Raw genomic sequence first — 16695 nt, 5'->3', positions numbered from 1 at the left:
ACCACTGATATATTACAAAACTTTACAGTTTATACCATGTTTTCATTTGGAGCTTCCCCGGTAGCTCAGCTGGTAAAGAAACCGCCGACAATGCAAGAAACCCTGGTTCAATTCTTGGGTCAGGAAGATCTCCTGGAGAAGGGACAGGCTACCCACTCCAGTATTCTTGGGTTTCCCTGGTGCCTCAGCTAGTAAAGAATCCACCTGCAATGTAGGAGACCTGGGTTCGATCCTTGGGTTGGGAAGATCCCCTGGAGAAGGGAAAGGCTACCCACTCCAATATCCTGGCCTGGAGAAATACATGGACTGTATAGTCCATGGGTGGCAAAGAGTTGGACAGGACTAAGCGACTTTCACTCACTTCATTTGATCCTTCCTAAAATAGATTGCTTTGTTTTGTTATCATTTTATTGGTGAGGAAGCTTTGTCTCAGAGAGGTGGTCACTTGTCTGGGACAATGCATGCAACTAGTTATTAGTGGAGCCAAAGCTTGGTCCTGGTCATCTTACTCTAATTGCCTCATTCTTACAATACCCCCAGTGTTACTCTGCTTATTTCACTGGAAGTGTGTGCATGAATTTCTTCCCAGGTTTACTTCTGTAACTCTTGACTGCCAATTCCTTGGCTTTAGCTGTCTATTGAACTTCGCTATTTGTTTTTCTTCCTTGAAACTTAACAGAATTGAAAGCAACATATAATTTTCCCTGTTACCCCTCCAGATTCCTCTTATAAGGAGCATCACTAGTCTTTTGCTTCTTTGTTTTTGTTTGTTTTTTCCTCTGAATTTGATTCTTCTTTCTTCTTTGTTCAAGCATTGTCAAAACCTAACTAGGAAGAGGGGATATATGTAAATACACAGCTGATGCACTTTGCCTCTACAGCATAAACTAAAACAACATTGTAAAGCAACTTTACGCCAATAAAAAATAATTAAAAAAAAACCTACCCAGGGTTTTTAGAGAAAGCATTTGTTTATTAATGGGATTTTTACAGAATATTTTTTGTTTTAAAAAATTATTTTATGTCTTAGAAAACACACAAGATAGAATGTTAAAACATAATCAACACTCAGCTTCAACAGTCATCAGTATTTTGCCAATTTTATTTCATTTATCACTCCCACAATTTTTTTTTTAGGGAACTGGAGTATTTTAAATTTCAGACCTCATATCACTTCATTCATAAGTACTTTAATTGGTATCTCTAAAAAATAAGCAGTTTTTAAAAAAATTATATTATCAAGCCAAAGTTAGGAATAATTCCTTAATAGTCAAAACTGAACTTTCAGATTTTTTCAATTGCCATTCTCTATTCTGTTTTATTAAAGTTTATCTAAAATTGGTTTTACTTTTTGCATAAATGTTTGGAATACTTCACAGTGAAGCCAACTGAGCTGGAAATTTTCTTTTGAGATTTTTTTTTCACTTGGTAAGATTTAGGGGACTTGAAGATGAGGAATATACAACTCTGAAAACAGGTCTAGAACATTACTGTAGCGGGTGTGTGTATAGTGGACTGAAGTTGGGAGAGTGGACATGAAGATGAGCTAAGAGTAATCAATTTAATGTTAAAAGGACTAGTCCTTTCTTAAAACTCACTATTCCCTTTTTAAACAATTACTCTTAGCTCATCTTCATGTCCATTCTCCCAACTTCAGTCCACTGTCACACAGCTGCTAGAATAGTGTTCCTCTAAATGTTATTTTTAGTTTTGTTCAACAAATAAAAGTGATTCAGCATTGCCTATCATATAAAAATTAACTCTCCAGACCTGTTTTCAGAGTTGTATTTTTCTCGTCTTCATTTCCCCTAAATCTTACAGTGTCTGCTCCTGCCAATATGATTTTTTCACTGTCCGTAAAAGTCAAATTGTTTATTTCTATGCCTTTGCACAAACTATCCCTTCATTTTTGGAAGGTCTCTCCCTGGTAGTTCATTATAACTATGCTATGTTATTCTTAAAAATCTAGCCCTAAAACCATCCTCAGAAGCTTTTGGGAATCAGCCCCGTCTGCATCTCATCTATAGTCTGTCATTGTACAGACAGACACACAGTCTCATTTCTGCTGTTCCGCAGTGAATGTGCTTTCCACTTGTTTTGTCAGTACTGGTTTTGGGGTTGGTTTGTTCAAGTGTAAGTTATTTGAAGACAGGAAATATATTTCTCTCTTTATTTTTTTTAGATATTTCTCCAGAGTTCTCATTACAGTGTTCCCTTACAGAGTAGGTGCTCAATTAAAATTGATTGATGAGGTCGTTGTATATATGGTATAATATAAAATTGATTGAAGAGGTTATATTGTATAAGAGCATATGACATTGGCTCGTTGCCTTGTTACCAAGTCTCTGCTAAAACTGACTTTTCTCTGTTCCCCTCTTTCTGTTTGTACCTTGCAGCACTGATGCAGGAGACAGCCCTGTGGGCACCACCACTGCCACCAACCTGGAGCAGCCTCAGGTTATTCCCTCCCAGGGTGACCTTCTGGGGGATCTTTTAAACCTTGACCTTGGTCCCCCAGTCAATGTGCCACAGGTATCTTCCATGCAGATGGGAGCAGTGGATCTCTTGGGAGGAGGCCTAGATAGTCTGGTAAGCATCTTCCTTCTTTCTTTTAGTTCTTTTAAATTCTTTTTGTTTTTAAATTTTGGGAGTTATTTTTAATTATTGATATGCTGAAGAACATTTAATCTTTCACCTTTTTAGAGCTAGATGACAAGCAGAGCAATGTCCTTTGATAAAGGACAGGATTATGTGTCTCTAGAGAATTAAATGATACTGTATGGGGAGTGTTTGCATGTGTACAGGATTATTTTGTTGTCCTGCCTTTAAATAGAACTTTTGGTGTTTAACCAACCTAGTTGCCTTTCCAGAGCTTATTATTGCTCCTGCTGCTTAACTCTGGATGGCCGCTGTAATTCCCCTTTTGACCTGAACATCATTTAAATGATCTCATAGTGATCATCCTACTTTGAGGCTTTCAAGCTTTTGCCTTTTTTTATTTCAGTATTTTATTGGCTTATACCTTATCTAATTCTGAAAGATTCTGAGGCAGACATTTGAGCCATTTGTGGTTGGGTTCTTTTTAATGTATCTTTCTTACAGTTGGAAAGTACTTCTTGATTGGTTCTTTTTTCCTCTTCTCCATCCACATCTCCCACTCCACACTGTCATACTTCCAATTTAATTAGCTTCCAGGATTCTAATACTAAAAGGCTCCAAAGTCCAAAGTGTCTGTGAATATGTGCCAATTACTTACTGTTGCTGTGCAGGATACATGAGAAATATTAAGGATGACCTTCCATCTGGGTAGAGAGGCAGGCCAGAGAAATAAGAGGTCTTATCACATGGCTCCCTGCAAATTAGATACTTAATTGTGGTGGAATTAAGCTGTTTAGCAGGACACTTGCAAATAAGATGTTTGCCAACCTGATGACTATATATATGCCCAACAAACTGATTTATTTCCCAGAATTAGAAATTGAAAGTCAGTGCCTTAGATACAAAAATATTATGTCCTCAGAGATTATATAAACAAAACAGCCTTCCTTTCTGTTTCATACACTGACATTTTCTCTTCTACTTTATGAACAGTGTTATTATGTCTGGGATTTATACCAGCCAGTACAGGTGCATTAACTTTTGACTGAGAGAGTCTAAGGAGATAGGGTTACCATCATATCTCTGTGGATGATACATTTTACTAATGGAAATCACTGCTTCCAGGGTCTATATACTGACCAAGCTCTGGACTGTAGCTAATGGTGACACAGATGAGCATTCCTTTTGTCTTTGTGTGAATATAAGCATTGCTTTTCATATTCAGATCTCTTTAATGAACAGAGTTGACTGAATAGCTTCCTCATGTGATATTCTGCATTGCTGTATAGCCTCCTTTCTAGACTCAGGAGACTGACAAATGAATATTGAAATATTCATGCAGACTCCCAGAAATCCCTTCTAAACGTTGAAACAGCTCTTCGTATTCTGTTGACGTATGAACTACAAGTTAAATGTTAAATTATCCTCACGTTTATGCCTTAACAACCCTGCTTATTTCTCTAGAAGTTTACAATATGGTGGACTCATTGAACCTAAGAAGACAAAGAAATTAAATTTGAAGGATAGAAGGGAGAAAGAGGCTCTGTATTTCGATGATGCCTGGCCCAGGATTCTGTCCTCTTGTTTCTTGACCCACTTTAGCTAGCATGGAAGGAAAGAGAATATTATTTCCGTTTGGCTTGGTATCTTAACTCTTTTTATCTTATCTCTTGCTGGTCCTTAACACCAGTGAGTTTTTTCTTTATATTTTATGCAGCCAATCCAGTCATCTAATAGAATTCTGGAAAGTTTATATCGGGAAGAAAATTGATTAGAACTTTCTTAGATTGTAGTAGACTAAGTCACATGTGGGCTTTTTCTTGTTTGTTTTGCAAAGGATATTCTCTTTGGGGCAGAGAATAAACTTTTTATAATTGGATGTCTAAATATTATATAGGGGTTGCTGTGTAAGCCCAGTAATGTTCCTGTAATTCTAAATTTTATCTTATTCTGACTTTGAGATTTAAAATGGCATTCTTGGTGTTATAGCCCTAGAAAGTGTTTACGTGCAGGTTTCTTCAGCTTATTCTGCGATACAAATATATCCCAGAAATCAGAATGAGGAGGAAAAGCCCTTCTTTTTGCTTTGGGTCTGTCTGCAGTTAAATATATATTCACTCAAAGAACCAAGATTCCTTTTAAGAGAACATCACAAGGAAGAGACCTAAATCTGGTTGTGTGAAAGACGAATTTCTGTGGCAGCAGTAGTCTGTGCCATTTTTAAAAAGCTTTTATTGTTCTTGTGTAAATTATCTAAAGACAAAAATAGTTCTCAGGGTTTTTATTTAATCTATATAGATAGTGCTGTTTTTTGAATGAGTCCTTACCTTTTTAACAGTGCTCCTCAAATTAATGTGTACATACATCAAATGGAGATCTTGAACAAGACAATTGTTGTTGGTCTGGGGTATGACCTAGGAGTCTCCTTTTCTAACAGACACCCATGTCTGCGGACAACATTTTGCATCATAAAGACATGGAATATCTGTAATCACTGTGAGCCACTTCACTTTGGTGTTGGAATAGCTATTGATAAACCTCCGTGACTTTTTCTCCTGACTTCAGTAAACACATTCCTGGAAAGATGGCTCCTACTCTGCCTCACATTGAGGGAGGGCATGAAACTCTTGAAATTATTTTGTTAAAAGTCTGTCTTTTATTCTCTAGGAAGAAGAATGTTGCTGGGTATGGTAGAATTTGACCCAGGTCCCCATTTAAAATGTAGCCTGGATCAGAGTTATTCATACGTGGTTGTCTGGCAAGCAGCATTCAGGTTACGTCGTCAGTGTTCATCTCAGAAAGGCTCTCCGCAAAGTTTCTGCTTGCTTTTATCATTGGTTTCTAACAGAACCTTACCCATAGAGGTCAGTGGTGTGCTGCTAATGAAGCGTGGCAGCTACTTACCTTTTATTCCAAGCTTTGTGTTCTCAACTCTAGCTGCATAATTGGTATTTACAAAATACATATACTGGCAGTGTTTGTACCTAGCTCTAGAACAATTAAACAGAATTTCTGAGAGATAGGACCCTATTGTTGTTCAGTCGCTCAGTCGTGTCTCTTTGCCACCCCATGGACTGTAGCATGCCAGGCTTCCCTGTCCTTGAGCATCTCCCAGAACTTGCTCAAACTCATGTCCATTGAGTCAGTGATACCATCCAACCATCTCATCCTCTGTTGTCCACTTCTCTTCAATGATGTTATTTTTTTTTAATATCCAGGTTATTTTAATTTTGCAGCCAAGACTGAGAATATTGAGCCAAGTGAAGTTCCAGATAAAGTTAGGTAGAGAGTTTAAAAATTGGTCTTTAAGCCAAGACAGTGATTACCACAGAATTATATTCTGGTGAGTCTTGGCACCTCCTACAGAATAGTCCTCTCTGAATTTACCTTTGTTCTGTCCCTCCCCACCTCACCCCTTACCCCCAACTCTAGGACATTTTCTTACTGTGATTTGCTATTAGGTGATCCAGCCTATCAGAAATTGGCCAAAGGTTGAATTTGACCAATTTAGATTTAGTTGCTCATTCCCAGGGTTCTTTTACCCTTGCTCAGGGTTCATTTACCCTCGCTCATGGTCCATAATTGGAGACTGAAAATTGTCTTGTATTTTAGATTATCTATCCATTTTCTGTTCCTCTGTCTTAAAACTTGAAATTCACTAGAGGACAGTAATATTCTTCCATTTTCATATCTTGGTGAACCTCCCATTAGATTTTATTTCCCCTCTTTCATCATCACACTTACAGAATTTTGAGATTTAGTGAATTGTGACTTTTCTAGAGCTGTTATTCAGGAAATACTTGTCAATCCATTCATTCATTATTATTATTATTTATTACAACTTACCTGAAGGCTCTAGCCTTTGTCCATCAATAATAGTGACTCATATAACAGCTGCTATTCTTAAACCAGAGTGAGGTAGGTATGTAGCTGTGACATTAAAAAAAAAACACACACATGTGCACATCATGCCGCCCAAGTGATTCTTAACATGGTGTTTTTTTGTTGTTATTTGGTTTGTTTTCTTGGGTGTTTTTTTGTTTGTTTTTGTTTGGTTTGTTTGTTTATCTTTTTTAGAGGTAGTTCTTTGAAAACCATTGAGTTTCCCTGGTAGCTCAGCTGGTAAAGAATCCACCTGCAGTGCAGGAGACCTGGGTTCAATCCCTGGGTTGGGAAGATCCCCTGGAGAAGGAAAAGGCTACCCACTCCACTATTCTGGTCTGGAGAATTCCATGGACTGTATAGTCCATGGGGTTGCATAGAATCGGACACAGCTGAGCAAGTTTCACTTCACTTTGCCTTTGAAAATCATTGATGTGTACAGAGCTTCAGATTTTTAAAAATGTTTCTGTATCACTGGACTTAAATGAAAGTGGATTTCTGATATACTCTTCACTTTCCTCCTTAGTTTTTCCTTGTCCTTTAGCATATTCTCTTTTGTTTAAAACATAGTTTCCTTCTGTTAGTACAGACTTCACTGTCTGCTTGATGTGGAATGAATTTCAGTTAATGAAACTTATGAGATTGATCTGTTCTATGTGTAGAGCAGTGCAGTATACTGTTTCAGTGTTATTGGGGTTTTTACTTCTTTGTTTTAGAAGCTGTATGGGTGTCTTTTGATGCCCCAGCTACCAAATCTAAGAAACTGCTCATCCTGGGTAGTGTGGCTTTTCTGACAGTGCAGACCCTTCTGGTTTGGTGTATATGGGAGATGACCCGGCACCCATGTGTGTAAACCTTGCATACACATTATACAGATACAACATGTGCTGGTGAGTGTGATATCTCTAAGGAGCACTCAAGTGATAATTGAATCTTGATTATTTGTTTCCATTATTTTCAGACTGTCAGCAAAGACCTTGGCTAAATTATGGCCTTCTTTTCATCCAAGGTGCTGTGTGTTACTCTGTTTAGAAAAATGGTGATATTGTATATCAAGAATGAAGAAGAAACATCATCCAGAATGCCCTTTCTCTATGCTGACAGGGGGTTTCCTGCTAGAGAAATGTGCTCGCAGAGTGCCCAGCTAAAACAGAGTAGGAGAGAGGAGAAACTGCCTTTTCCAGACCCCATTGTATGTTTTTCAGAACATCCTACCTGTTTCTTACAGATTTTTACCTTTCAGATATTTTAACTGATGCACCATTATAGTAATGATTTTGAGGTTTCTTTAGCCCATGGGAAATCCATGCTACATCTCCATCTCTCTTCCTCTGGAAAAGATTTACTGTGATTTAAGAACTTAAGTTTTACAGTTGGAAGTGTTGTGGAGAGAGCTTTGTAAATCGTAGCCCAGTTTTGCCTGGTAAATCCTTAAGTGGCTTTTTGTAACCACTGTCTCTTTTATCAGTGCATAGGTTTCGTGAAGGCTGGTCTCAGGCAGTTTGAGGAATAATTACCAAATACCAAGTGCCAATCTCTGTGCTAGAACTTTTCTGATTTCTAATCCTCAAAATATAAGTCTGAAGGGTAATTGGTATTGGGTCTTATTTGACAGATAACTGAAGGACGCATAGCTAGCAAGTCTCAGTCAGGATTTTGAACCCAGGACTTTTTAAAAACTTTAAAGTTTATACACACCTTCAGTGTCCTGTGGTTCCTGCAGTTTGTTATTGTCATCTTCCATAATAGAGTCCAGTCTCACTTAACTTTGATCCTTCTCAAACTGGAGTACACAATCTCTGGAGTACACAGCAGAGCATAGGGTGCATCTGAAGCTGCAGGATAAACCTGGTTCCTCATCTTGTAGTGTTAAGTTTTACTCTATGGCAAGCAACATAAACACACCGTATTAAGGCTTAGAATGTAAAATTTATGAATGTTTTAAGATAAAACACAAGACTTGCTTGCCCTAGGCCTTTCCATGATATACTTCCTGCTGCTGCTGCTGCTAAGTCACTTCAGTCACGTCCAACTCTGTGCGACCCCATAGACGGCAGCCCACCAGGCTCCCCCATCCCTGGGATTCTCCAGGCAAGAATACTGGAGTGGGTTGCCATTTCCTTCTCCAATGTGTGAAAGTGAAGTCGCTCAGTCGTGTCTGACTCCTAGCGACCCCATGGACTGTAGCCCACCAGGCTCCTCCATCCATGGGATTTGGTGCCCTCTATGTGAATTTGAGCTAGCTTACCACTAGGAGGCACTTGAAAGTTTGAGAAAGACAATAAAAATATTCATTAATGAGAAGAGGGATTGGATAAGTTTATACATCTGTCTTCCAGCAAAAGGACTAAGATTGCTTAATCTTACCCTCTTTCAAGTAGAGCCACAAAATCCTGTGTTCCCAGCTATTTGGTGGTGAGCTGTGATACAAAGCAAGTGCTTTCAAGGCAATAAAATGATGCATGGTGCATTCTTGTGATGAAAACTGACAGTCAAAACCACTCAGACAATATATTCAGATTCTAGAAAAAGCTTTGGCTTTGGTTGGGAATAGAGGGGACGGGGTCATTTTTTCCCCTTAATTGGTTCTATTCATATGTTTTGGCTGTGTTGATGGAGATAACGGTGCTCTGGGCAGTTAGTGAAACAATTTTGTCAGCCTTCTATCCATTTTGTGATAATTTTCACCAGTGAAGTGATTCATTTCAAAATTATCTCCCCAAGAAATAATAGCGCTGCTTATATGGTTAGTGAAACATTCAGTCACTCAATAAATATTTGAGTGCTTATTCTATGTCAGGCTGTATTCCATGTATTGAGAATATAGTTGTGAACAAGTACATCGTCAGATAATTACTGCAAAGGAAGATGAGACCAGATACAGAGCTGCTCCTGTGGACTTTTACTACATTGAACATTGAGTTATATCTGACCTAAGAGACCAGTAATGGCCATTCTAGGAACTTCTCATCACATTCTGTCCCCTGTCCCATCTCAGAAAATAATCTATTACATCACCATCTTTTTCTGTTGATATAAGACTTTTTTTTTTCCTTCAAGCTAAGGAGTCTTCTGATGATTTTGTATAATCTCAACTCCTTTATGCTATTCCACATCAAGTCTGTTCTGTTCTCATCATGAGTTTGTCTAATAGTTTTGGCACAGTTACAGATTCTTTTCACTGGTTCAATTAGTTATATTTTATGGTGCTTTTCTAAATAGCTTTGTGAAAAATCAGATTAAAATTTGCAGCCTAGCAGCTGAAAACCATACTTTACCTCGGAGATAGTGTGTGCCTACTAAAATCTAAAACTGATAGGAAAAACACAGATTGATATTTTTGATGCCAGTAAGATTTTGGTATAAGTTTTGTTTGTGATGGGAATCATTGTGTACTATTTTTACATCATTCTATTTTGATTCCTGCCTAGCAGAGCTATTGGCAAACTGTATGCCCTGAAACATTTCTTAGACTCTCTTCAATTAAATCAGTTCTGGAAAGTATCACATAAGAGGTAGTAATTCCAGAAAGGAGCAAAGAAATGTGTGAGCTTAAGATTGCTACCTCTAAGTAAGAGAATGTCTTCATATTCTCAGACAGCTCCATAGTTTCAGAAGCAGACAGGTATACTTTAGACTGGTCAGATGGACCTTGTCAAGGGGACTAACCCAGATTAGTCTTTGTGAACATTCATGGGGTTTTGTGTTTTGTTTAATTTTCACTCTACTTGGTGGCCATGTCAAGACTTGTCCTTTTCTTAGAGTCTGACAGACGTGCCTTACAGAACCTCAGTCTTGAATTCTTTTTTTGTACTTCTGATATTAAAGCATGTTACCATTGGATGAAGGAATTTCCTTTTGGTAGGCAAACTCAGCTCTCAAACTTTTGACTCAACCAGGTTCTGCAGCAGAACTCATGTATCCGTGCTGAAATCTCTTTAGCCCATAAATTAAAATAAGTCACCATGAAATCACTGCTTTGCATTCAATTACTGAATGAACAGTGAAGCAGTACATTATTTTGTAGTTCAACACGAACTGAGCTGTTTGAGCACTAATTCAGACATGCTGAAGCACCCCACTCTTTGGCAGTAGCCAATGTTAGTGTTACTGTTAATGTGCTATTTGGGCTGGGGAAGCTTTACCACTAGCAGAAATTTTAGACATGGGTATCAACTACAGACCTTTAGGAAAATTCTGTTTAATTTGCAGCATTTAAAATATTCTCTTCTTGAAATTATAACCCCTCCTTTCTTCATCTTCCTGTGTACTGATTTAGTTGGTCTATAAAAAAGTGTTAGTTGCTCAGTCATGTTTGATTCTTTGCGACCCTGTGGACTGTAGCTTGCCAGGCTCCTCTGTCCATGGAATCCTCCAAGCAAGAACACTGGAGTGGGTGGCCATTCCCTTCTCCGGGGGATCTTCCCGAACCAGGGATCAAACCTGGGCCTCCTTCACTGCAGGCAAATTCTTTACTGCCTGAACCACCAGGGAAGCAAGTTGACATTACTTCCTTCATGGAGAAAATAGCAGCCTTATTAAGGCAGTCCTGGGAATAATGGTAAATAGCCCCAAAAGACCACTTAAAACATAATACAGCATTTGAGATTAAAGTCATACCTTACTTTACACTCACCTCCCCTAGCTCACTGGATAACAGATATCACTGAATTTTTACAAGTGCAGTTTGATTGATTTTGTACCTGACCTGATTAGAAAGTATTACCAAACAAATGAATCTTGTCTGACTCAGGGTAATACCAGCAACTGAACTGAAACATTAGTGGCTGGTTCAGGCTAACATGACAACAACATTGCTTTGTTTAGTTCGGCTCTCTAGCCTCCCTGCTCACCCCCCAATTAATATCTGCCTCAATCTGCTTGTCACTGTAGACGGGAGAGGCCCTCGCTGGGGAATGGGCTCCTGCCCTTGCTGACAGCCCCTGTTACTCTTGTCTGTCACTGTGCTGTCACCTGCGTCATATTTTCAGAGGAAGATGATAGCCTCTCAGAAACCTTTCAGTCAAAAGGAAGGCTGCCAAATAAAGTCTGAATAAGCTATAGTTTTGCTAGTTAGAAAGCATACTGAAATTGTCCTTTACTTGTGCTCTCTGGACATAGCCCAGTTAGGTGAACCTTTTTATTTCTGGCTATGTGTCTCTAATACCCCTTGCATTCTCTGTCTCTAAGATCAGAGATCTTGAGTCTGGGTTGCAGCTCAGGTGTATCTGATCAGCTGAACATAAATGGAGGAGTGTCAGAATTGCTTTTCAGTTTCTCTTATATGGTTTTGAATAAAATTGACAAGCAGCATGGGGGGGGCGGGGAAGAGTACATTTAGATCCTGTCCAGCTAAGATAATACTCATATAATGCTCAAATATAATAAGAATGAAATCTAAGAAAATAAGGGCTATAAATGGGCTTTTTTCCCTTTGGAAATAACACCACTAGTGAGTGCCTTTTTTCACTACCTTTTATTGAATTTAGCATCTTTGATAATATTGCTGTTTCTCTTCCAGTGTGTTTTTTTTTCTTGCCATCAAGTCCCAACTAGGTCTATAAAGAATTCCATCTCTTTCAAACTTGAGTTGTGAGATAACCCAGAAGGGAGGATAATGGCTGGTGGGGAGAATGTGTAAGCCCATCAGAAAGTCATAAAACCAGATCAAAACCAGCACTGGGAGAAATGAGACATTCTGCATCATTGCCTTCCTTAGAAAGGGCTTTTCTTTCTGCTCAAGTTCTAGCTTCCTTTTCAATTCAGGAGATAGCTCCAAAGTAATTTCTAAACTGATAACTCTTGTTTGACTCCAGATAATAGTTAATTCTCTAAGGCAGTGGTTTTCAACCTTGTCTGTACATTGGAATCACTAGGGCAACTTTTTAAAATTCTGATGCCCAGGCTACACCTCAGAACAATTAAATCACTATGACTGGAACTGAGACTCGGGCATCAGTGGTTTTAAAAGTCCCCTTCCCCTGATGTACTACAGCCCATGGGATCACAAAGACTCAGACATGACTTAGCAGCTGAACAACAACTCCCCACACTGCACACACAAAGGTGGTTGATTCCACTTTGTCTTTAAGGTTGAAAGCCATAGTTATTAGAACAAAATTGAGATAGTTATTAATACTCTTAGAAAGTTTGATACTCTAAGAAACCTCCAAGTTTCATAAGGAGAAATTGAAAACTAGAGACCTCCCATAAGCAGCTTGCTTTTGCAAATTTGTTTTCTATGGCTTCTTTCTTTTTTGACACGTATCTACCCTGTGCTCCAATCTACTTAGACTGCTCATTGTTCTTGATCATGCTTTTATTCCTACTTTTTTAACCTTTGTACATTCTGAGAAATAACCTCTCCCATTTTTGCCTTCTGTAATTTCACAAGCATCTTTTCATTATCCTTCAGCCAAAAGGAGGCTCTTCTCTCTAGAACTTTGCTTTTTTTGTGTTAGCATGTTCTGTATGGTTTTGCATTCGTGTTTTGTTTTTCTGCTAGTTTGTAAAGCCTGGATCTGGTTTGTCTGTGTATCCCCCCCATCACCTGGCATCTTTACATTCCCCATTGTACCTTTTCTCCAACAAACGTTATGTAAGTGTGTGTTTGAATAAAAGGACTCTCGTGCTCTGGATGTGGGCTGTTCTAGGAACAGGGAGAAGGCAGAAGCGTAATGTCCTTTCCGTTTGCTGTCATGTTTCCAGTTACTCAGAGTCTTGGTTGTGATGACCTTTTCATCTGTCTCTGCCTGCGACATGTCGTCCCAGGTCCAACCATTACGTAGTCTTCAGAACCAGGTTTTGGAAGTGTTGACTCAGGTTTGGAGTGCTCTGTAGCCTAGTGCAGAGCAGCTTATTTGTGCCCGTTAGGCAGCGCCTGTCTGGGTGGGGTTTTTTTTTTTTTTCCTGCTATGATGGAAACAGAATGTCATAAGTCCCATTCTTTTTCAATATATATATTATTTTTGAAATTTGACAACTCAGTTTTATGTATCTGTTCACTGAGAAGATAATAAATCCTCTCTCTCAAATCCTGAAGATGATAGTACAGTTTTTTTTTTTTTAACACATCCATAGCATCGAGTTCTCCAAGTTTCTATCACTAAATGATAATAAAGGAAACTGTTTTGTAAAGCAGACAAGGCATTTGGTGATTCAGAGATGAATTTTAGATTCACAGTGAGAACTAGGGAAGCAGCAGTGTGAAATTGTAACACAAAAAAAGTGGCGTTGGCCTTTTCAACAGCACGGTTAGTTTCGTGTATGTGTGTTTTATGTTTCTTCATGCTAGCTGTTTTCAGCTTCAGTTCTTTTAAATACTTTTGTCCTGAAATTCAGGGTGAATTATATCAGAGCCCTGGCGGGGTGTGGGGGGTGGTGGGAGGCAGAGCTAAGACCATGTGGAATTATTTTCCTGTCACCAAGCTACTTATGTTAATCTAATTCTTTAGTAGCTAACATCCTTTTAAATAATCGACTTCAGAGAAATCACAGCATTTTCCCCTTAATTGTACTGGCTGTGAGAGTTGAAAAATGGCAAGCCTTCCCACTTCCTCCCCAGGTAGGCTATCCTCCTAACCCAGCTGTTTGCTTTCTTAGCAAAGTTCTAAACTGAAAATCCCTCTTGTTCCAGCTGTAATTTTTGGAGCTTGAAATTGCAGTTCACTAATGGTTTGGCCCCCACTTTCTCAGTGAGGCAGCAAGTTTTGTAGTTCAAAGCACATTTTCATTTTTGTTTTCTTTTTTCCCCCTCAAATTTCCTTTTAAAAAATAAGACGTATCCAAAACATTACTACCTGGAGATAGACCTTTTTGGAATATGTAAATTCTTTAAATGCTGTTTGGGTTTGTGTCTGTGTACCCCAGTGGAAAGATTGGATCTGAAACATCCCTGAGGTGTCCCAGCTCCATCTTTTTTCCAGGTTTTCTCGAAACTCCCACACATCATCATGTCCCCTACTTAGTTCCCTTAGGATGTATTTCTTTGCAATTTAGAATTTCTTTAGACTTTGGGAGTGAAGTTGAATAGCATGTGTTCCCCGCAAACTTGGTAGAGCAATTTGCACATTCTTTATGGGCATCTAGTACTTAGCTAAATGAACTCTACCTTTCTCTCCTCTCTCTCCTTCTCTCTTTCAGCTTGGCAGTGACCTTGGCGGGGGCATTGGAGGAAGTCCGGCAGTAAGTGCCATCGGTTTTTTCACCATGGGATGCGCTGCCCCCGTTTGATGCCTTTCCTATGCGCACCTTCTCAGACCAGCCACCGCTGCTGTCTAGCCCTGTACACCAGAACCTCTATGGCAGTGTTAAGAAGAGTAGATAGTAGTGTAGGGTTACCTGGAATCTTTGGAACTATACACCACATGTGCTGTAAGGGTGTCTTTAGGGATTGGCGCTCTGGTGTCTACAGAGTTCTTTGTCTTCCTGATGGTAAAGAGCCAGAGGAAATGAAACCTCCCATCTTGATGTGAGAATACCCTTATTCTCTTCTGTCATCTACAAAGAGCTTGAGAGACAGCTGGACTCCAAGTGAGACTCTCCTCGTAAAAGAATTGGGGAGTATGAGTATCCATCTCCCCCAGGAGAGTTTCCTGGGGATACTATAGGCCTTTTGCACAGAATCATGGAAGCTAAAATTGGAAACAAATAGAAAAAACCTTGGGTTACTGTGTTCCTGATCCTGCTGATTACTCTTTTAATAGAACGTCTAAAGAGTGTGTATATCTTTTCAATGATGAAAAAATAACCATGATGATTTAAAGGACAAAGAATATATGAGTTAAACTCCTAAGAATATTATAATTATGGTGTGTTCTTACTGATTTACCGATAACTTAAAATAGATAACAACACTTGAAGGACTATTAATCTGTTCTTGCTGATCTCCCTGCTCCCCTTCCCTTTTCTTCCCTGCAGGTGGGACAGTCCTTCATCCCATCATCAGTGCCTGCAACCTTTGCTCCCTCCCCTACTCCTGCTGTGGTCAGCAGTGGTCTCAATGACCTGTTTGAACTCTCCACGGGGATAGGCATGGCACCTGGTGGATATGTGGCTCCTAAGGCTGTAAGTAACACAACACTGTGTGGACAGGACCTGAATTATTTAATGTTTAACATTTGCATTACTCCCACTGATAATAAGTCCAAGGTTGGGGCCCTTGTTCTAGAGAATTTATGAGGAAGATGAATGGTAGCCTCAAACCTAGCAATAAGAAGCGCCATAGCACCCTTATTAACCATTTTTATAGTTAGACTTAAAATTGGAAATGTTAAGCGTTTACGTTTTGTTCTGTAGTTTAGAAATATTGCCTTGCTTGTCAGCACTGAAATCAATCTAGTGCTTTGAACTGATACAGAGTTCAAAGCAGAGAGGGAAAGACATAACATTTTACTTCGTATTCCTTCTACTCTCCTTTTCCACTGGTATTGCATGTGGATTCTAGAGTGCCATTGCTCAGACTTGGTTTTCATGCATCTTAGTGCACCTTTTTAGAGTTTTGATTTAGGTTAGTGTTGTTGATATCTTTCTAGTCTCAGCCTCTCTTGATGTCATGCTCAAAAGGAAATTCAGAAGAGGAAGGGGAAACTTCTGTAAATGAAGCTTATTTCAGCATCTTAACTGCCTAACAAAGTGAAATCTTAATTTCATCTTTATTTACTCAAAAACAGCAGTGAGATGAATCCTGTCTGATTTCATTGGGCCTTATGCTGTATTTTAGGTCTGGCTGCCTGCAGTAAAGGCTAAAGGCCTGGAGATTTCAGGAACATTTACTCACCGCCAAGGGCATATCTATATGGAAATGAACTTCACCAACAAAGCTCTACAGCACATGACAGACTTCGCAATTCAGTTTAACAAGAATAGGTAAGAAATCTAAGTTCCCCAGCTTAATCCTGAGACAGCAGTGTACCTTGTGTCTAACAAGTGAGTGTTCCGTTTAGCAGTGGGTAAAAGCTCTTGTATTGGCAGATGCTCCATGTAGACTGAGCGAAGGCTCTTGTATATCTCTTCAGTGGTCAGCTTTAACTCTGGAGGCTCTAGGGAATTCTGCCGAGAAGGTTGTCCATATGGAATAAGGAAACCAGGACTGACTGCCGTAAAGGATTCTAGAACTAGTATGTCTTTATTAACACAGTTTACCAAAAAAAATACTTTTAGTTGAAATCCATTTATATGGTTAATAATAATTATTTTGCATCTGAGTGCCAGACA

At 39.1% G+C, this 16695-nt stretch overlaps 1 protein-coding gene across 3 annotated transcripts in view; it reads left to right on the top strand.

The window, feature by feature from the left end:
- AP2B1 (adaptor related protein complex 2 subunit beta 1) overlaps nucleotides 1-16695 on the top strand; it is a 108343-nt gene that overhangs the window by 51801 nt on the left and 39847 nt on the right. For 2 of the 3 annotated variants that reach the window (XM_019981349.2, XM_070772648.1), the window contains exons 14-17: nucleotides 2397-2589; nucleotides 14623-14664; nucleotides 15400-15546; nucleotides 16202-16347. In XM_019981349.2, coding sequence (XP_019836908.2) covers nucleotides 2397-2589; nucleotides 14623-14664; nucleotides 15400-15546; nucleotides 16202-16347 — 528 coding nt within the window. The remainder of the gene's footprint in view (nucleotides 1-2396; nucleotides 2590-14622; nucleotides 14665-15399; nucleotides 15547-16201; nucleotides 16348-16695) is intronic. The other variant, XM_019981350.2, reaches the window with a different exon arrangement.

This window comes from Bos indicus, chromosome 19 (assembly GCF_029378745.1).
Source record: "Bos indicus isolate NIAB-ARS_2022 breed Sahiwal x Tharparkar chromosome 19, NIAB-ARS_B.indTharparkar_mat_pri_1.0, whole genome shotgun sequence".
Classification (NCBI taxonomy): Eukaryota; Metazoa; Chordata; class Mammalia; order Artiodactyla; family Bovidae; genus Bos; species Bos indicus.
The sequence above is the reverse complement of the archived record's forward strand: the minus strand, read 5'-3'. Positions and strand labels throughout refer to the sequence as shown.